General features: G+C 51.9%; 2 protein-coding genes across 2 annotated transcripts in view; both read right to left on the reverse strand.

Annotated features, from left to right (window-relative positions):
• LOC114696697 (potassium voltage-gated channel subfamily H member 3-like) overlaps positions 1-2,919 on the reverse strand; it is a 23,640-nt gene extending 20,721 nt beyond the window's left edge. Inside the window, 3 exon segments of the mRNA XM_037197804.1 lie at positions 456-590; positions 922-1,155; positions 2,452-2,919. Of these exon segments, the coding sequence (XP_037053699.1) occupies positions 456-590; positions 922-1,155; positions 2,452-2,527 (445 nt within the window). The 5' untranslated portion in view covers positions 2,528-2,919.
• A 9,821-nt stretch (positions 2,920-12,740) lies between these two features.
• Spats2 (spermatogenesis associated serine rich 2) overlaps positions 12,741-21,756 on the reverse strand; it is a 64,573-nt gene continuing 55,557 nt past the window's right edge. Inside the window, exons 9-12 of the mRNA XM_037197805.1 lie at positions 20,726-20,875; positions 17,864-17,966; positions 15,560-15,774; positions 12,741-13,918 (exon numbers count right to left, since the gene is read on the reverse strand). Of these exons, the coding sequence (XP_037053700.1) occupies positions 13,610-13,918; positions 15,560-15,774; positions 17,864-17,966; positions 20,726-20,875 (777 nt within the window). The 3' untranslated portion in view covers positions 12,741-13,609. The remainder of the gene's footprint in view (positions 13,919-15,559; positions 15,775-17,863; positions 17,967-20,725; positions 20,876-21,756) is intronic.

A 21,756-nucleotide genomic window follows, 5' to 3' on the forward strand; every position in this document is an offset into this window, starting at 1 on the left:
GGATAGAGCCGTGGGAGTGGACTGAACTCCCAGCATTCCCAGAGGGCAATGAGACCTCGGACCAGGGTCGAATGCCAGCTCTGTGGCCTGGAAAGCCTGGCCCAGCCCTTGGAGGGGGCTTTGCCTGGGGCTCGCCATCAGGCATGCTGTGGGGAAAGGGGCCAGGTGAGGCTGTGCGCAGCACCCTTAGTTAGCGGGGAAGGGGGCCTCCCTAGACACAGGCAGAGTTTGTTGGCTCAGAAACACTGATTCGACAACCGCAACTTTGTTTCAACTAGCCTGTTTGGACAAGATTCCCATCCCAGGACATCAAACACAGCCCAGCACAGGCCACTCTGTCAGACAGAGTGGGACTCGGTGGACGCAGGAGGGGTTGGGGGTGTCGCAGCCCCGCCAGGGCCAGAGGTACCCAGTGTCCAAGCCTCGGCGTCTAAATCCACACGAATAGCACCCACCTCTCTCCTTCCAGTTGTCAGGGCCTCCTCGGTTCTTGGTGTCGCTGATGTCCTTGTGAGAGACCAGGAAGAGGGCCACCTCCCCCTTCTCGTTTTTTATAGGTATCACATCCAGGAGACACCAGAATGGAAGCCCTAGGCAGCCAGAGAGAGACTTGACCACCTTCCGTTCTCAACCCTCCTAAGGCGACAACAGAGCTTCCTGGAGAGGGAGCAGCTGTGTGGCTTCATTGAGGACAAGGCTTGGGAGAGGGGGCAACCGAGAGCAGACAGGACCGCCAGACACGCTGAGATGGGGGTGCTTCCCCCCCACTTCTGAATATGAGAAACTCAAGTAAGTGGATGCTGAGAGCAGGTCAAGGATGATGATGGGGAGGAGGCAGGACAAGGAAAGGCAGAGTGGAGTGGGTGCCCAGCCCACCGAGGTGACACTGACGGTGAGGCAAATTGGTACCATGGTGCTTACCGCTCTTCCGGTACAGGATCAGTTCAGCCTTGAATTCTTTGTGTTCATCGAGGGCCTTGCGGATCTGTTGGCGGACCAGCTCACTGGTGTCTGGTCCATAGAGGAAGGAGCAGGCACAGCCCCGCTGCATGACCTCAGCCCTGGAGAAGCCCGTGAGGTCACAGAAGCCATCAGAGCAGTAGACCACAGGGAAAAGCCCTGCCACCTGGGCGTTGCCCAGCACGAAGTTACTGTCTGCAAGAGAACACCTCTCAGAGGAAAGCGTGAACTGAAGGGCACCTTCACCTACCAGCCTCGCTTTTCAAAATACCCGCAAAAACCACCAAAGGGTGGGTTTTATCATACCCCAGGGGTGCTGTGCGTACTGACTGGCCAAGACCTGTTTATGAATGAGACTTAAGCATCATCTGTGCGTCAGTATCCTCAAGGGTCAACTCCCGGCTGAATGTGTATGTGTGTTTGAAGATGAGCACATGTCGATGCAGATTGTTAAATGCAGTCCTGCATGGGCCTTGTACCTTGGGGAGTGTGTCCTGAGCAGTTTGAATAAGGGGTGGGGTTAGGGAGTTCCCAAAGACTGCACCTGCTCTAGGCACCACCTCTCTTCCTGCCAGGCTCACCCACCCATTGGATAAGCAGGTTGGCTGTATGGCTCCTCCCCATGGAGACCCACTGGATCCGGGAATCTGTCCAGGCCACTGTCCAGCCTAGGCTGTATTTGCACCCTCCCTGCATGCCCTGGCTCAGGAACTAGTGAATGCAATCAAGAATGGGGGGTGTATGCATAGTGATTGAACAGAGCCTGGAGCCAAGCATGTATTGGGGGAATCAGAGGTGCTGAATCAGCAGGCTTCAAGCCCAAAACAGATGGAGACGTCTGGGGTGGGGGGAGGGAGAGCTCAGTGATGAGTTCCTACCGGCTGTCTACAACGGGAATGAGGATGCTAGTTAGGACTGGGAAGCCCCACGGGCAGTGAGAGTGGGGAGGGACCCTGTTTTTGTTTCCCTGTGTTCAGAGCCCAGGAACCCAGAATCTGGGAGCTCAAGTTGCCTTTTCCAAACTTCCCTAGTCCTGATGGGAGTCCCCAAGCTCGTCTTTGGGGCTGGTGGGCATTCCAAACGATGTGTTTAGGCTGTGCGTTGGGCTTGCACACACAGTATCTGCTGAATCCCGCCTACTCTATCTTGCTTTGCAAATCTTATTTCTAAATCTGGGTTTTGAGTCCTCTGCGCTGTCCACCGGCCCTGGTTCTGCACTTCACCCGACTCGGCCCTTGCAACAGCGCCAGGTCTGAGGAGGAGATGGGCTATCGACTCATCCCGAGCCCCCCCGCACCTAGGAACATCTATCTGCTAGCAGTGTTGACCCTGAAAACCTCCGGGAAACCTTCAGTGACTGGAAGGAAGGAGAGGATGGCCCCAGCTTCAAGAGGGGCGAGGGAGAGGGGAGGCCGGTGGGCGCCGAGCAGCAGGTGGCAGTTCGGACAGCGGACTACTCCCCGGAAGCTAGGGGGCTAGGGCCTGACTCACGCGTCCCGTCGAAGCGCGTGGCGATGGTGTCCAGGAAGGTGTTCTGCGGCGCCAGGAGCCCCCGCATGGCCGGCATCTTAGGCGGCGGTGGCCGCCCGCCCCATCCCTCCGGGGCGCGGGGACTCAGCGCCGGGGGAGGGCGCCTGGCTCGGCCGCCCCCCGCCGGGCCCCGCGCCCCCTAGAGTAGCCGTCGGGGGGCAATGCCCGGCCCAGGCTCGCAGGCCCCACCAGCGGCTGGCGCGCGAGGGGGCGTCCGCGCCGTCGGGGCTGGGCGCATGGCGCGCGCGACCCCTCGCCGCCGCCGCCCACGGATTCCGGGCTGCAGGCCCCGCGGCCACCGCGCACTCGGCACCTTCCGTCCGCCCGCGGCTCCCGTTTCGGCTGGCGGGGGGGCTCCCGCTCGGGCTCGGCTCGGCGCCGGGTCCCCGCAGCTCCCTCCGTCTGTCGGGGAGAAGCGGCAGCCTACCTCCCGCACCGCCGCCTGCACCGGGGTAACCATGGAGACGGGGCACACCCAGTCAGGGCCGCCTCCTTAAAGAGACAGGCCTCCCGCGGAGGGATCCCCCTCCCCTAGGGACCTCGGTGGGGGCAGGGAAGGCTGCCGCCCCCTAGCACTGCCTCGCTCCCCGAGGCGAGAGCCACCGCCGGGTGGGCTCAGACTGACAGCCTCGGGCGCAGCCTGGGGCTGCTCTTCTCCTCCAGAGGGACCAGAGGAGAACTTGGGGGCGTGTGCGTGTGCGTGTGCATGTGTGTGTGTTGTAGATGTGCTTCGGAACGAGAAAAAAATGTCACGAGGAAGGGAACTGGCGACCTGGCGGTGGGGCAGGTCCAGTAGTTGGAGGTTTGGACTCCTGAGGAGCAGAGTACTCCGAAAGGAGGTGCTTCTGAACCCGGCTTCCAGCAGTCAAGCTTCCCCCACCCTGCCCCGACTCAGCTTGACCCCTGAAAAGTGCAGGCAGGTGCTGAGGAACCCCGAGGGTGGGGAGCCCCAGGAGTGAAGTCCAGACGCCTTGGGCGAGACCCCGGAGCGCAGAGGGCGCACTGGACAGGAGAACCTCAAGCCCTCCCGCTCGCCCCTCGCCTTCTCGCAAGTTTCTGTCGCCGGTCCCCAGGCTGCACGAGGGTCGGAGACCGCTCGAGGTCGAACCCTAGCGGAAACTCCCCACCCCCACCCCTGTGTGTGCTCGCCTTGGCCCCCCACCCCCACCCCCTTCAGTCGCAGAGCTCGGTTGTCCCGGGAGTCCGCACCTCCAGCGAGGGGGCGGAGAGCAGGGGCGGACGGCCGTCTCCTGTCCCCGCGCGCCGCGACCGTCCCCGTGGCCTCTCCTGCCAGCGCCGCTCCTCCTCCCTCCTACGATTTGCCAGTGAGCGCGGCTGCCGCCCGCGCCCAGAGGAGCCGCCGGGGCCGAAACGGCAATTTGCTCTCCGATGGGTGAAGCCAGAGCTCAGCGCTGCTCCCCTGGAGGGGACACACCCACTGTCACCAGCGTCGGAAAGAGGAGTGTGCCCTGTTCCAACGACCCGTCAGCAGCCCGCAAAGGCTGAGCTCAAGGCACCTGTATTTAAATGAGCAGGCGCTTTGGGAAGAAAGGGAGGAAACGGTCCCCTCCCCCAGGCCGCTGCACCCTGGAATCCGGCTCCCCGGAGCGGGGGCGAGCCTAAAAAGTCCGTAGATCATGTCCCCCGCTCCTGATGGGCCCGGGGCTAAAGAATAACCAGGGGCTAGTCAGCGTTCTGCTAACCATTTTTAGAGGGACATTTTTTAGCTCACTTTAATCCACGGCGAGGCTGTTGATAAACGCACCCCCTATCTGGGGGACTAGGCTAGCCAGCTTCAAGTACGCCCTGCTGCTTGCTGTCCGCCAGATTTTCTAAAGGCAGCTTTACTAGCCTTGCTGTGGTTCAGTTCTCTTTTTAATCTGTGAAATGGGAACGACAATAACTACCCCCGGGGTTCCGAGGAAGAAATAAGGGGACATGTATAAAAGACCCAGGACAGTGTGACACTGCTTCATGCAAATGTTTATTGTCTGATGTGGAGTCTCAGAGGACCCCTGAGCACAGTCAGTTCCCAAAGGGAGAAGAAGGAAGGAAGGAAGGAAGGAAGGAAGGAAGGAAGGAAGGAAGGAAGGAAGGAAGGAAGGAAGGAAGGAAGGAAGGAAGGAAGGAAGGAAGGAAGGAAGGAAGGAGGACAAGGTCAAGGTTCCATCCCTGACGATCTCTCCCCAGTCCCAAGTCCAGATCCTGTCTCCAGAATAGCTGAGGCTGTGTGTACACACAGCACGGGTCATTTGGGGTGGTCAGGGCCAAGTCATTCCTGTGAGGTCAAAAGCTGTTCAGACTCTCAGGCTTCCAGCCCCCGCCCCCACCGGGCTGACCTGGGCTGGCGTGGGGCGGTCAGTGAAGCCAGAGACATTGGATTAGAACGGGCAAGGTAGATTGGATGGGAATTGTAGAGGGTCCCATTTCCTGAGGCAAGCACCGCTAAATCCGTTACTTGGATCCCCCTGTTAATCCTAATGCTTAGACGCAGTTTGTCTGCCGCTGGGGTGTGCAGATAAACACACTGAAGCCCTGGGGTTGCAGACCTAGTCTAAGACGCACTGCCTACATGAGCACCATGCCTGGGTCACTGTTTTGGTAAGCCTGGTCCCATTTCCAGGAGATATGCACCGGATGTTACAACCACTTTTTTTTTTTTTTTTTTTTTTTTTGCTTGTTTGTTTTGTTTTGTTTTTTGAGATAGGGTTTCTCTGTGCAACAGCCCTGGCTGTCCTGGCACTCACTCTGTAGACCAGGCTGGCCTCGATCTCCCTGCCTCTGCCTCCCGAGTGAGTGCTGGGATTAAAGGTGTGCGCCACCATCACCCTGCTGACCACTCTTATCCCAGAATGAAACTGCAGTCCGGTGTGCCTTTCATTCCTTCAAGGCCTCAACATGTCTATGCACATGTAAGGGGTGGGTGGGTCTTTCCCTGGCCTTTCTGTTTAAAGGATGCCCTGGGATAGGGCGTATGCTCTTCTTTCCACCTCTACTGGCCTCTCCAATGGGCGCAGGTCTGGCATTTATTTGTTTATATAGGTTTCCTCGGCTCTTAGTGATTAATTCCCTACCCCCTCCTTCCACCATCCCTAAGACACACTTACTCACACATGAAGGGACGGGGACCTGTGGTTAGGAGCCAGTGAGGAGGAGGCTGCGCTGTTGAAAATGGAAGAGCATCAGGTCACAGCACAGTTTTCCTCACTGAGCTCTTCCCCCTTCTCTCCCCCACCCTGGACTCATTCTGGGCTCTGCTGGGAAGGTTTGGGGAGGGGATCTAGGCTGAGGGGGAGCCCTACTCAGAGACAGCTCAAAACCTTTGTCAACAAGAAGAAACTCCGAGCGGCCGTGGGAGGCCCGTGGGAGTATTATCTACAAAAAGGAACAAGGAGAGAGAGAGCAGAGAGGAGCCGAGTAAGGGAAAACTGTTCAAGACACAAAAGACGAGAAAGCCCTCCTCCCAGCCCCAGAGCGCAGGCGGAGTCAGACACTGTGCAGGGGGCGGGAACAGGTGGCTGTCGAGGAACAGGGCCCCAGGACTCCTCCTGTCTTCCCACTCCTTTCAGGAGGTCCCCCGACCTGACGCATCCTGGCTCCCGGCCATTGCATCCAGGCATTGCTCCAGCTCTGAGGTTATGCAGTGGGAAGGTCAGGGTTCAAACTCTAACTGTGCCATGAACCAGCAGGACCTGGGGTGGGAGGGGGAGGGGGTCCTTGTAAGATGATCCTTATAAGGAACGTTGTAAGGGCAGGGGAGGTAACTAAGGTTGGTAGAGTACCTGCTTTGCACGCATGAAGTCCTGCATTCCATCCCCAGTACTGCACAGACTGGCTATGGCGGCACATGCCTATAATCCCAGCACTTGTGGAGGCAGGGGCATCATAAGCTCAAGGTCACCCCTCCTATATATAGAGAAGTTGAGGCCAACCTGGCTACATGAGACCCCGTCTCAACAAAGGAAGTCTAGTTATATAGATCCTTTGCACGTGGTGCTGAGACCATGGACATGAACTCAGGCTGGTGGAAGGATCCTCATTCACACAGACACTGAAGTCCTTGAGACCACTGGATCTTGGCCACCCTTCAGTTGCTTTTAGAGCGAGCGTTCCTTCTCTTAGATGGAGGATCTAGCTAGAGTACAGTAAGTTGTCAACAAGGAATCCTAGAAGGTCCATGATTTAGAGAACTAATAGAGATCACAGGCTGCTATGTAGAGCCAGACAGTGGTTTGGCCCCGAGCCATGGTCCCAGAGTATCTTTCAGGAAACAGCCTATGGGAGCGGGGTGGGGGGTGATGTGTTCGTTCTGATGGGTAGTCTGCTGGTGACCTATAGAGTGCCCCAGGAAGACAGCCCTTGACTGCAGCTCCCCAGGGGGATACCCGGTCTCTGAGAAACCCTCATTTCCCAAACTCTGTGTTCTGGAAGCAACAGCCTCAAGGTCTGTTTAAAACCTGGTTAGAGAGAAAGCCTAAGCCGAGGAGACATAGAAGGAGACCTGACGTTTGCTTGAGGAGTCGGGAGTGGGCGGCATTTGTTCCCGCTGTTTTGACGGCAGTGAAGGGGCGGGTGGGCAGAGCCGGTGTGCTGACGATGGTGGGTGAGTTTCCCCATCCAGAAACGTCTTCGGATAGGCTTGCCTCGTTATCATAAAATTCCCTCATCACCCGTATGGAAATAACATTCCTTGGGGAGTTCTGACCTGAGAGTCATTCCTGCAGGCTGCAGTGACTGTCTCCTGAGCTCAGCTCTGCATCCGACCTGTACCACCCACACAACCCAGAAGCTGGGCCAGGGTGCTGTCCTGGCAGAGGCAAATGGAGGGCAGAGCCTACACCCATCTGGAAGGATGGCCTCGAGGAGACAGTGGACAGTGGTGTTTTTCTGATTCCCTATTTTTGAAAGGGGCTTTAGTAGAGTGGGGAGACAGAAGCTGAGGATTGGTGAGTGGGTAATCAGCTCATCACAAGCCATCTGAGACACCCAGGGCGCTGTTCGGCAGCACCCTGGCTCAATGTGCCTAAAGTACTCACAACTCTGTCCACATCACAATTCCAGGACGGGTTTGGAGATGTTTTATTATGGTGTCCAAAGGGCAGCTACCAAGTTATGAAAAGGTAAAAAAACCAAGTCCGGGTTCTCTCTACTTTCCCCTACTGGCTGCCAGGCAGGGTTTTGCTGGTTGGGGGAAAAGGTGAAGCCATTTTCTTTGCCTTCAGAACTCAGTGGGGTGCCTAGGACACGGCAGGTATCCAGTGTGCCCAAGTGGCTTCATCAGAACCTTGATGTTTCACAGCTCACTCTTCTGGCTACCAACATCATTTGCTCCCCGAACTTAACTGGAAACGGTGGCCTCCCAACAGGGCCCGCTTTAGACACCTGTTCCTTCCAGGAAGCATGCTGCCACATTGACAAAGTCCTCACCAAAGAGGCTGCCCCCTGCAAACCAGACAAACCAAGCCCTTGCTTTTGGTAGGCCAGGCGAGTTTCCGCAGATCACTGCTCTATCGGCCTTTCCCAAAAACTCACAGGCTAGCTGGCAGGCTGGTGGCTGTGCATCTCAGACATGCTAGGTCACATCCAAGCTCAAAAATGGTTTACACTACCCCCTTCCATATTTACAAGACTGTGTCCTCACCGGAGAACATCCACAGATCTAGTTCTAGCCCGGGCGGGACCCAGAGGTCCTGGCAGCACTTCCTGTCACCCTGTGCACAGCGATGTCATGACCTTTACCCCTGCCTTGCTCTGCATTGCATCTGTGTGCCTCAGCTGCCTCCCAGCCCCCAGCCAACCAGTTTATGGGCTTCTAGGGAGACTGGGACTATGGCTGTGTGTTGCTGTGCACACGGTGTGCACATACATGTGGAAGTCAGCCTCAGGCGTTGTCCCTCAGGTTCCTTGGCTTGAGACAAGGTCTCTCACTGACCTGGAACTTGACAAGTAGGCCTGGCTGGTTGGCCAGTGAGCCCCAGGGGTCTGCCTGTCTGTCTGCCTCCTCCACGCTATCACCCCTGGCACTTTGACACAGGTTCTGGGGATTAAACTCCGGCAAACCTTTCACTGACTGAGCTGCGGCCCCAACATTGCAAGCATTTGTTTTGTTTGAAGAAAAGCCTGCACAATTCAGAAATGTGACGGAAAGTGGGCTACCCAAGAAACAGTTGGCCCCTTCCACGGAGGCATTCTGAGGTTTCTAGTAAACTCGTGTACAGATCTTCTCCGCTAAAACGAGGGGATGGCACAAACGCAAGCCGGGGACCTCACTCCACACCGGTACTTATGAGCCCACCTGAACATCCCGTTCCTCCCACGGCCACACAGTGTTCCACCGCATGAACCCGCGTAATGAGCTTAACCGGTTCCTGGTGATGGTTCTCAGGGTTTGTGTAGGTTGTTTTCTATGCATGAGCGTTGCTCCAGTGACCACTTGATGACACAGGAATCAGTTCTCACTTGTGAGGTCACATCCGAAGGACAGATGACTAAAAACTGGCAGGTCACACAGTTCTTGACAGACTTCTCCTGAGACAACTCCCTGTTCCACAGCCCAAGCTGACATCAAACCTGCCACGCTCCCGCTTTCCCAGTGATGGGACAGTGGGCGTGTACCACTGTGCCCAGCTGGCGTCTCTCCCGGTGACAGTGGTCCAGATGCACACCCTCACCACTAACGTGCGTGTGTGTGTGCGTGCGTGCGTGCGTGCTCGCACAGAGGCTGAGCTGTAAGCTAAGGAGACAGGCAACTAGAGGAGTCTGGGTGGAGGCACACGCTTGTACTCCCAACACTCGGGAGACAGAGGCAGGCAGAGCTCTAGGAATTCAAAGCCAGCAGCGTCTACATAGTGAGCTCCATTGAGAGGTCTTGTCTCAAAAAACCAAGGTGAATGCCACCTGAGGAACACCCACGGCTGATCTCTGACCTCTACATGTGTACACATGAGCACACACACAAATCTACCCCCCCAAAAAAAGACCCCCAAACACCTACATGTTTTAATTATTTTAAATTTTGTTTGTTGTTTTTGAGACGGGTCTCATTATAAAGCCCAGGCTGGTCTTGAGGTGGTCTTTTTTTGGGGGTGGGGGGGTGAACTGTAAGGTCTTCTGTGGCTTTAGATCCAGTGCCTCACTATGTAGCTGAGGACAACCTTGAACTTCTGACCTTCCTTCCTGCACCTCCTAAGTACTGGCATTACAGCGGGATGCTATCAGGCTTGACTTAATGCCCCCCCCCCCTCGATTTGCTTTTTTCAGACAGGCTGAAAAAAGTAGATGATCTGGCTGTAAGTAGATCTCACTAAGTAGATCTGGCCGTCCTGGAACTCACTGTGGCCTTGAACTCAAGAGATCTACCTGCCTTCCACTCCCAGTGGTGGGATTAAAGGTATGCATCAACATGCCAAGCTTTTGTGCTTTTTCTTAAAAACAAAATAGTTAAAAAGCAAAGGCAATAAAAATAAGTTGTGTAAATGCAGTTATACAAAAAAGGAAAACAGTTATTGCCATGTTTGTTCTTTTAAAAGTTCCAAAATGGGCAGGCAGTGATGGTGTACGATTTTAATCATGGCACTCGGGAGGCAGAGGCAGGAGGATTTCTATGAGCTCAAGGCCAGCCTGGTCTACAAAGAGTTCCAGGACAGCCAGGGCTTCAGAGAGAAACTGTCTCGGAAACAAAGTTCTAGCGTGGCTTGGGAGAGAGCTCTGTCATTAAGCAGAAGGACTTGAGTTCGATCCCCAGAACTCAAGTGAAAAATCCAGGTATGGTGGCTTACACTGGGAAGGTAAGAATCAGATGGCTCCCTGGGCCTCACTAGAAGGTTATCTTTGCCTAATAGCTCCAGACCAGTGAGAGACTCTCTTTCCAAACATTAAGGTGGGGTGTGTGGTGGGGGGTTGCAGGGATGGCTCAGAGCTTAAGAGTGCTTGCTGATCTTACAGAGGTCTGGAGTGGGTTTCTACCACTCACCCTGGGCAATGTGCAACTCCAGGAACTCCAGCTCCAGGTGAGGGTGAAGCAAGATGCCCTCTGCAATACCTGCGCGTGCATGTGCATGCGTACGAACATCTTTAAAAAAAGCATTAAAAATTTTAAAAACAAAAAAGGCTTTTGGTCAGTGTATGAGAATCAACACCTGAGGCTGACCCCTGACCTCACACACAAAACACATGCATATACATACATACACACCAGTCTTCGGAGACTATGTAAGAAACTCATCAATGACCTCTCCTCAGATTAGGATAAGGTGGAAGTGGACTTTTTTCCTCTTTTTATCATATGTCTTTTTGGTTTGCTGCTAGGGTCTGAACCCAGGGTCTTGCTTGTGACAGGCCAGCATTCTTCCATGGAGCTACACTCCTTATCACTAAAGCACTGCCCCGTGAAAGTTCTTTGAGAAGGGTCTTAGTCCTCAACTACTTAGTCCTGGCTGGCCTAGCACTTCCTATGTAAACCAGGCTGGCTTTGAGTCTTTGGTGACCAGACTCCCAAGTGCGAGGATTATAGGCATTCACTGCCATGTCCACACCACGTATGTATGTATGTATGTATGTGTACATACATACTCTGTGTGTGGAATATGCATGTGCACAGAGGCCGAAGGATGATGTCAGAAGTTATCTTCTATCAGTTCACATCCTTTTATGTGTTTTGCCTGCATGTATGTATGTGTACCACATATGTAACTGGAGTCACAGATGGTTGTGAAACATGTGAGTTCCGGGACTTGAACCCGAGTCCTCCAAGCAAAAAGGACTCTTGACTGTTAGGCCAACTCTCCAGTCCCTTGTTTTTTAAGATTATATTTTTATTATGTGTGCTGGTGGCTATGGAGCCAGAAGAGAATGTTGGCTCCTCTGGAGCTGGAGTGACAGGTGGTTGTGAACCACCCAACATGGGAATCCAACCCAGGTCCTCTGAAGAACAGCAATCTCTGCCCCCTCACTGAACCTGGCCTACTGACTGGCTGGAATCCCTGGGATCCACCTGTCATTGCTCCCCAGCTCTGGGGTTCCAGGCATGCATTGCAGTGTCTGGCTGGGGATCCGAACTCAGGTCCACATGCTTGCAGGATGATCACTGTACCAACTGACCCATTTCTCCAGAGCCCCATATTTGTTCAAGAGCTAAAATTGCTGCTCGGCACAGTGGCACCTGTCTGTGGTCTCAGCTGCTCCGCGGGCCAAGGCACGCACATCACAAGCACAAGGCCTGCCAGGGCAGCTTAGGAAACTCCCCAAGTCTTCAAAGGGAGCTGAAGGTACATACTTCAGTGGTGAACACTTGCCTACACGTGAGGCCTTGGGTTAACCCCTAAGTTAAAAAACTAACCAAACAAGGGGGAGATGGCTGGAGAGGTGGCTCAGAGGTTAAGAGCACTGGCTGATTTTCCAGAGGTCCTGAGTTCAATTCCCAGCAACCACAGGGTGGCTCACAACCATCTGTAATGAGATCTGGTGACCTTTTCAGGCCTGCAGGCATACATGCGGGCAGAACACTGTACACATGAAAAAGAAAACAAAATCAGGGAGGGATTCTCTCTCAGTCCTTCGGGTCATTTTAGTCTCTGGGTTCCTGTAGTATAAAGCAGATCATCAGGAAAGGAGGGTTCTCCTGAGCCTGGGAGGTGCAGCGGTCAGTCCTTGGAAAATGATGTCTACGGGACCCATGACTGCCATTTTCTTGACTACAAGTCAGTCTCATTATCAGCATCTCCCTCGCCCTCCTCCCCTCCTCCTCTCCCTCCCCGCCATCCTGAACTCCGGCAGCTCAGCCCCTGAGAGGCAGGGAGGCCCTGAGGCAGCAGAACCCAGGCTTGGGGGACACAGGCTGGAGGAAGGACGCTGCTCTCACCAGACAGGGGTGAGGTAGTGGACGCATCTGGCACCAGCGCCACCTGCTCCTCGCAGGAGCTCAATTACACCGTTATTCACTGCTCCCGTCAAGGGGCGGGGTTGGCGAGGGGCACCACCGTTAACCTTCAGCTGCCCGGCAGAGCGGCTGGCAGCTGTGGGGTCTCTGCTCTCAAAGTCAGTACTCCTCGCCAAGGAGCCTTTCCTACAGGGAACAGCTGCACTTGCTCATTCTGGCTTCCACGGTTCAATCTGGTTCTAAAACTAGGCACCAAGGGACAACTGACTTGGGAATCATCGTCATTTAAGCCCAGAACAAACTGTCTGAGTGACTTCTCCCCGAGAGGCTCGGAGAGAGATGCTGAAGTCACTTGCCGCTGTGAAACACAGAACATGGATGAGGTTGCTTTTATTTATTCTCCTATAAAGAGGACCGCACCGACTGTGCTGGGTAACCTCAGGTTAACACTAATCATGACTAGAGACTGGGTCCTAACCGGATTCGGGGAAGAGGAAACAACAAAAACCTCCAAACACTCAAACAAAGAAAAACCATTTTTTTCTTTTAAGAACTTCAAATGCTACTTTCCCGTCGACTTCCTTAGACTGGGCTGCAGCCCGAGGGGAGAGGAGCCAAGGCTTTGGGCATGTTGAAGACACTGCAGTTTAGGGTACAGTGCCAAGCACGGGACTGAAACCGGTTTGCGTCGGATCTCAGGCACATTCCAAACAGAGGCAGCTTCTCAAGCGTCCCTAGCGTTCTCCCCTCTTCACAAACTCACGTCGATTTCCCTTTTCTGGCTGATGCAGTATAAAGTCCCCTCCTCGCTGCCCCTGCTCAGGTGACATTGCGGGGGAGCCTGGCAGCACCTGTGGCATCTGCTTCGCATGGAGAGGTGACAGACTAGTGCTGACATCCTCCTAAGACAGCCTCTGGGGTGGGCGTGCGGAGTAAGGCTCTTCAGGCAGCTGGAAGACAGGCGTACTGGAGAAAGACCGCTTACCCCTGGGAAACCGACAGCAGTTCTCCTGGGTCCTGGTGAAATGGCCTAACGAGTCAGTCCACATCACCAGGAAAGACCAAGGAAAAACAGCTTTCCCTCAAAAAAACAGTGAGAGAAGAAGCCACACCTAGTTAGGATGGCCCGAAGTGATACGCATACATTTCTTTTTGTTATTATGTCTAAGTGTACATCTCCTAAAGTCCAGTTACTAGGTTGAACTGAATGGGACAGAAGAGAGAGGCCAACTGGAATTTCCCTCAAGAGTTCACGGCTTCGGCCTGAGAGGTCCTCGGTTTGCGCTGGGGGAGCCCCTTTTTGAACGAAGGCTTGGGTGGACTAGGCACGGCGCTGGCTCCAATCCCATTGGTCCCTGCAGAGTAAGCGGGGCTCCATTCCGAGTTTCCTGGGGCCTGAGGTGGAGTGCTCTGATACCGGGACCCCGATGAATACCACGAGCTGTTTCTGTAACGACCCACACTGTCATGCCGCCCTTGGTTTGTGGGGTCAGTGGTCTTTTGGTTTTGTGGCTTGTAGCCTTGTCCTCCTCGCCTGTTGCCTGGAAATACCTACAGATAAAAAAGTACAATGTTCACAGTGTCCTGTTGTCATCATGTCTGATCTGTTCCAGTTTCAATTCCACCGGCCAATCCACTCTATCATAATGAGTCCACCTTCCACTGATCTCCCTGCCTACACCTTCCCTGCCGAGGAGGGAGGCCTGCCTCTTTAAACGCGTACAGGAAGGAAGCGAACACAGAAGAGTCACAGGCTCTGAGTCAGACAAGTGTTTGATCACACAGATCCCAAGCCACCTATAATGACATGAGCACGTGTGAGGTGGTTTGAATGTAACTGTCCCCATAACCTCATAGGGAGGGGCACTATTAGGAGGTGTGGCTTTGCTGGAGGAAGTGTGTCACTGTGGAGGCGGGCTTTGAGGTCTCATATGTGCTCAAGCCACGCCCAGTGCCTCAAACTACTTCCTGTTGCCTTTGTGGCGATATAGGACTCTCAGCTCCTTCTCCAGTGCCATGTCTGCCTGCAGGCCGCCATTCTACCATGACAATGGATGAAACCTCTGAAATTGTAAGTGAGCCACTCCAATTAAATGTTTTTCCATTATACGAGTTGCCATGTGGCTCACAACCATATATAATAGGATCTGATGCCCCCTGCCAGCAAGCAAAGCGCTCATACATAAAATATAGATAAAATTAAAAAAAAAAAAAAAAAAGTTGCTATGGTCATGGTGTCTCTTCACAGCAACAGAAACCCCAACTAAGACAGAAGTCGGTACCAGGGACGGCGTATTTCTGTGATGGACCTGACCATGCTTTGGTTTGAAGGAATATGGATCTTGGGACCATGGATTAGGAAAACAGCTGAATGCCGTAAGTGCTGCTTAATGGACCCTCCTAGTCGGAGCACGGAGGATTTGACTGTGGGGGCTGGCTCAAGACGTTTCGTACGTTACCTAGAGCGCATTCTTACGATATTTTGGTGAGGAAGGTGGCTGCTTTTTGCCCCTGTCTGAAGAGTCTGGTTTTGGATTAATTCCATTGCCAGAGGAAGCCCTGAGACACACCTGGCCTAACAGGTGTGAGCAGATGGCTGTCTGCTTCGCTGTGTATTACAAGCTGCAGATCACACCACGCGGCTGTGACAGTTAGCACACCTTTCACACTACAGTCCAGGAAGCTCAGAGGATTGGCTTTTTTTAACGTTCCAACTCCAGTGTTCTATCCGTTGTGCAGAACTGTTGACAGACTGCTCGTGTTTGGCTTTCAAACCAAGGGAACCAGACTCTGGATCACTCTACCGCTTTCTAGAGTCTGCTCACCCCACCAGGCTCACTTCTTCCCCGACATGCTCACACTGGGTTTCTTGAGTCTTGCAGCTTTCAGATGCATGGTGGGGAACTTGACACTTGAACTGCTTGTCCACCTGGAGATGGGCGTACAACTCCCAGTGTGGCCAATTACCAGACAGTACGACCCACAACAAACTGTCAACAAATCAAAGGCAGCTCTCTGAGGCAACAGGCCGTCTCAACTGGCTGGTGGTTTGGATACCATCTCAAACGCTTTCTTGGGAACTAATGGAGCCGAGATGGAACGGGACTAGAGAGGAAGGCAGTGCAATGAGCTATCAGCACTTAAACACAACAACCGGGTGTCCCCTGACATGGTCGGTGTGAAAGACATTACCTCCCGATGAGCCTGGCAGGGCCTGTCACTGGGGTTTGTCACGGCTGCTGAAGTCTCCCCTGGGGCACAGTTTCTCTTGTTAGCACCTGGAAGGCTGGGGACAGAGGCACACGGCGAAGAGGAAGCAGCAGGACCATCACCCGGGCCACTCAAGGACATGGACACCACTGAGCTGCATCGAGATCTGCTTGAATAGCTGTTCTTTGGATGGGACACTGAAACAGACACATGAGGACTATGTTGTGGTCACATGATGCATTTTACAGTGAGCAGTTTCAGGAAGAGAAGCTGGCATATCGACTCACTGGGTAAAAGTACTTGCTGCAGTTTGAAGCCTGACCAGCAGTTTGAAGCCCAGAACCCATGTTGAGAAGAGAGAGAATCTACTTCACAAAGTTCTCCTGACTTTCACACTTGCGTTGTGGCAAGCCACACCTTCCCACTAATAACAAATGTTTTAAAATGGTCCACCTGGCCGGGTGGTGGTGGCGGCGGTACATGCCTTTAATTCCAGCACTCGGGAGGCAGAGGCAGGCGGATCTCTGTGAGTTCAAGGCCAGCCTGGTCTATAGAGTGAGTTCCAGGACAGCCAGGGCTACACAGAGAAACCCTGTCTCGAAAAGGAAAAATAAAAACAAACAAACACAGTCCATGTAACGGCCATAAGGAAAACCTATAAAATGGCTACCAAGAAGGAAAGAAAGGAAGTCTCCTCCTCCTCCCAAACCCAAGGCTCGAGCAGAATTTTGAGACAAGAGGACAGTCTCAGATCAAAGCACACCCACCCTCCACTGATGCTTCTCAGCATCCTCTCAACTCCTGGCTGCAGTGCCAGCAGAGTGAACCTGGGGACCACAGGCCAGGCCCTGTCCTGCAGGACAGATTTTACAAAGAAAGAGAGAGAGAGATGTAAACAAGCAAATCTCTGCTGAAGCCTTTTTTTTTTTTTAAATGAATGATGTAAGGGAAAGATAATCAAGGTCAGTTAATTATAGACAGAACCCGTCTTTACAACAAACACTTATCTCAACAAATTTCTTTCTGCAAAATAACCCCAAATTCAATATTCCAATATAACTGAAAAATATTATTATTCAGTTCAAATGTCCTCAGATATCATAGTTTGAAGCACTCCCTGATTTCTTCTTGGGCTAGGACAGGTTAACAGTCATTGCTCTCTTTTTTGTTTTGTTCTGTAGCGCTGGGGAGCAAACCCAGGCTAGGCAAGTGCTCCCCCACTCCCCACCCCAAGTCTCAACACTGATTTCATGCTGAGAGGAAGAAGAGGGGAGTAAGTTCAGAGCTTGATCTGTTATTAATGTATGCCTCCATACTCTCTTTGAGGCACTGTATCCCCTCCCACTTAAAAAACATTTTTATTTTGGTTGTGTGTTTAGCTTGAATGTATGTATGTGAACCATATACATGCCCTGGTGCCCATGAAGGTCAAAAGAAAACACTGAATCCCTTGGGACAGGAGTTAAGGATGGTTGTGTACTACCCTGTAGGTACCAGGAACCGAACTCAGGTCCTTTGTAAGAGCAATAAGTGATCTTAACCACCGAGTCATCTCTCCAGCCCCAGAGAGATTTATTTTTATTTATGTTTGTGTATTATGTGTCTCTGTTTGTACAAGTGCCCACAGAGGCCAGAGGAGGGACCCCTGGGGCTAGAGTTAGGAGTGGCCATGAGGCATCCCATGTGGGTTGTGGGAACTGAACTCTGGTCCTCTGGAGCAGTCCTTTCAACCCCCGAGCTATCTTTCCAGCCCCAGCTCTTTCCCACTTTTAATGCTATTACTTAAGGCCTATTATGTGCCCAGCCAGGCAGGAATTATGGTCTGTTTGAAGAAGAGTAAAATGATGTCCAGAATATCAATGCTGAAGCCAAGAGTCATCTCCGTCTGACTCCTGAGACCCCTGCTCTTCACACTACCACACACCTCTCAACCCAGTAGAAAATAAGGACAAAGTACTCTGCGGGGTGTTGGAGAACAGGTCTATATTCCCAGCACCTGAAAGTTGGAGGCAAGAGATTGGAAGTTTAAGGCCAGCCTTGGAGACTCAACAAGGCTGTAGCCAGTCTGGGCTCCAAAAAACCCCAACAAGGGTTACTTCAGGACTGTCAAATACTAGTCTTTAGAGTTCCAAATCCTTGCAGCCCCAGACTCCTAAGTGTCCCAGTGACTTTTCACACAAGTCAAGAGGCACTTCCAGCTCACAGAGGAGGCAGTCAGCACGCCTGCCCACCACCAGAGGACAGTCTCCTTGGCATTCTAGTGTCCGGGATCTCTCACCCTCTCACCTTGTCCAAATGAATCGATACTCTGTTTCAGAGTCTCCACATCACAGGTGAACCGGGCTACCCTTCCAAGATCTTCATCATATTTCCGCTCACTAACAAAGTGCTGGAGGAAAGACAGAAAAGCTTCCAGTTAAGAGACATTGTACTCAGAACCAAAACCACACACAAGTGAAGAGTATTATCTTTAATTGTCTCATTTCTACTGCTTCAAAGTTTGCTAAAGGACCACTCTATTACCAGTGCTGGGTAATCAGACAAATACATTCATTTTTAAGAGTCCTAAGATAAGCCTGATAGTTTTATGAAATGTTATAAATGGCCAACACCCAATGGTATAACCCCAAGGAATGGTAAGGAAGGAGAAAAAAAAGAATTTATAGCAAACGATCATCTTCCCCCTGGGCTAGTCTCCACAATTCCATTCTGCACTGAAGCAGAGGCGGCCAGAATGACCATGAGCTCCGTCACTGATCCCGTTTAGTAGACAGTTTGTTGTCCTCTGGCAGGATCCACTGAGAACAGACGCTTGGTCTCCTGATCAAACAGGATTTCAGAGTCTCTGAAATAGGAGCATTTTCTTGAGATGGAAAACCACTCATGTGGAAAGGCAACTCTGGAAACGAGACGTTTATGCTGCAAGTGATTTAATCCTTTTAAAGGCAGACTGAGGTGAGAAGTAACCAGCCCCTTGGGTCAAAAGCTGACTACATACACTATGCAAACTATGGGATGAGAAACATGTCCAGAATGAAGCACTTCTAGGATCTATTAAGTCAACCATGTCTAGGTGGCTGGGATCACTCCCCACCCCCACCCCCACACACCAGATAAGTAGATGAGAAAGGAAAGTTAAGAGCTCAGAGACAATGTGCAACTGAACTCCTCCTCAGACCTCCTAACTGGGGTAGTCTACTCCCACTTCAAATGCATCAGAATTCTTGGAATGCATCCAGAAATACCAACAGGGAAAGAAGAGAGAAGAATTACCCTGAGACTTGACATCTAAAAATTGTGAGTACACTGCAGCTCAGGAAGGCGTGCAGGCCTCCTGTAATGGCGCTTTCCGATACGGAGGAGCTGTCTGGTATTAATTCCGAAACAAACTCTAGGTTTGTTGAGCCAGAGCCGTAACAGCAATGACAGACGTACAATGATCTGGAACTGAGACATTCAAACTGCACAGCATCCACCTCAGTACGTTACCATGGTGGAGAGAAGCAGGTCCTTAGTCAGCCTGCAGACATATTTCTAGAAACTTTTCAGCCTCGTAGGAAGAAGAACAGATGAAGCCTATGGGCGCCAGAATTCCCATCTAATTACAAAGGGATTTCTGGTTTCTCCCAGACAGCTGAATGAGACTGACTGGCATCATGAGGGAAACGTTCTATAAAATTCTGTAATGTGCTGTTAGTTAACAGGAAATAGTGACTTTAAACCTCCTTCTTTGGCTCTTTTATCCCAATCGTTTCTCAGGGGAAGTGAGGGACAAGGTTTGTATGAGCACTGTAAAAACGGTGCCTGATGCCCGATGCCTGGAAGGCTCAGGGTTACCTCACACCTGTGTCTGGGCTTTCTTCGGGCCCTTGTGAGCCTCACGGGAAGCATTCCTCTCAAATATGTCAATGAAGTTCACGTGTTCATAAGAGCAGAGGTGAAAGCTTAGGAACGGAAAAGGTCATCTCCCACTCCTTGCTCAAAAAGCTTTCTGTTTACAAACAATGATTTAGAATACACTGTCTAGGGCTGGAGAGATGGCTCAGCGGTTAAGAGCACTGGCTGTTCTTCCAAAGGTCCTGAGTTCAATTCCCAGCAACCACATGGTGGCTCACAACCATCTGTAATGAGATCTGGTGCCCTCTTCTGGCCTGCAGCCATACATGCAGAAAGAACACTGTGTACATAATAAATAAAATTTAAAAAAAAAAAAAAAAAAAAAGAATACACTGTCTATGGGTACCTCCAAATAATCCAGCTTCTCTTAGGGTCACACGCTTAGTCTTAGAAATACACTTTTTTTTTTTTAGTTTGGTGTTTTTTTTTGTTTTGTTTTTTTTTGGTTTTTCGAGACAGGGTTTCTCTGTGTAGCTTTGGAGCCTTTCCTGGAACTCACTCCTGTAGCCCAGGCTGGCCTCGAACTCACAGAGATCCGCCTGCCTCTGCCTCTCAAGTGCTGGGATTAAAGGCATGCGCCACCACCGCCTGGCTGAAATACATTTTTAAAATTATTTATTTTTACTTTATGTGCAATCAATTTTTGCTTGCCTATATCCATGTGTACTGCATGTGTGCCTGTTGCCCAGGGAGGCCAGAAGAAAACACTGGAGCCCCTGGAACTGGAGTTACAGACAGTTCTGAAGCACCACATGAGTGCTGGGAACTGAACCTGGGTCCTCTGGGAAAGCAATCAGTGTTAAGGATTCTAGTATTCATCCTAAAAGTTTGTTGATACGATGTGAAGCAGGCTGCTCAAGTATGGGAATCAGACCTGGGGTGGCGAGAACAGGACCGAGGAGAGCACAGAGACTCAAGTAAGCCTACTTCTGAAGGCTAAGCAACAGAGGGCGGCCGCTCGGGCTTTGCAGAAGATGGACCTGAAAAACAAGTCAATCTGAGATCCAGCAGTAGGTCCAAGGACGTCAGGGTCCCCTGACAGATGTACTCTGAGGAATGGAGACGTTTCCTAAGACTCCCTACCTAGACAGCTGAGAGAGGACAGAACCATTTAAAGAAAACCAAGTCTGGAAAGGGCCACGCTGGGAAGGGAAGCTCGTGGTTTAGCGGCTGCGGTGCAGCCGTGACTTCTGGAGAGCTGCTGCTCCTGAGAGTCTGCGAAAGGCAGAAAGGAGGAGAAGGGAGTCTCACCTTGATGTCAGCCCTGAGTTCCACCAACTGCTCCTCTGACATGCGGACGGCCACATCTGTCATCTTCTTCAGAACCTCCGCTTTCTTCTGCCGGCCGAGCAGGATCTCCACTGCGGAGGAACAAGGAGCAAGATGCTTATGTATGCTGAGTTAAAGAGATACAGAAGGAAAGCGTCCGCCTGGAGTGTGCCCCGAGACAGCCAAGGGCCTACCTGCACACTCGTCCAGAAAACAGAAACACCAAAGAGCTAGTTTCCACCTCAGGGTCCCTGACGGCAGTTAAGACAAAACATTTACGAATAACAAAGATTTCTAAAACCACCTGCCATTTCTCTCTCCTCTTCCTACCCAATTTTTTTTTTCTGAAAAGCATATAAATTAAGACAGAAACATATACATAACATGTGACACAAACTTCATTTTCTCCAGCAAACAGGTACAGCAGAGAGCACTGACAGCTTCCTATGCGTACTCCAATTCTGCCCACGCATGCACAGCACAGACCTCTCTACATAAGTGGAGTCTACAGAACACACCATCTTCTCTTTATCTCAGCACTGCCAGTCTGCTGTTCAGGTCTCACTCGGTCATCTACTCTACAGATACACCCCAATTATTCAGCACATCTACTAACGATAGTCCTTACGCTTTAAAGCACCTGTTCCTATGGCTATGGTAAATAACAGACCAAAAAAAAAAAAAAAGGCTCCTCCTCCCATGGACAGTGGGCAGAGAAACCCTTAGGAGGCAGAGCTGGGGCTGTCAGATGAATGACTCAAGAAACATCACCACCAGGCCAGGGACTGCTACTCCTCTCTAGCAAGGCTGTTCTGTGACAGCATTTCACTCTGTAGCCCAGGCTTGTCTGGAACTCACTATGTAGACCAAAAATGGCATGGTAATCCTTTGCCTCAGCCTTCCAAGCACATAAGCCTTGGAACTCTACCCATAAGCCATTATGCCCAGCTCTGTCCTGCAAGGTTTGATCTTTTTTTTTTTTAATGTATTTTTATTTTATGTGTACTGGTGTT

This window comes from Peromyscus leucopus, chromosome 20 (assembly GCF_004664715.2).
Source record: "Peromyscus leucopus breed LL Stock chromosome 20, UCI_PerLeu_2.1, whole genome shotgun sequence".
NCBI lineage: Eukaryota > Metazoa > Chordata > Mammalia > Rodentia > Cricetidae > Peromyscus > Peromyscus leucopus.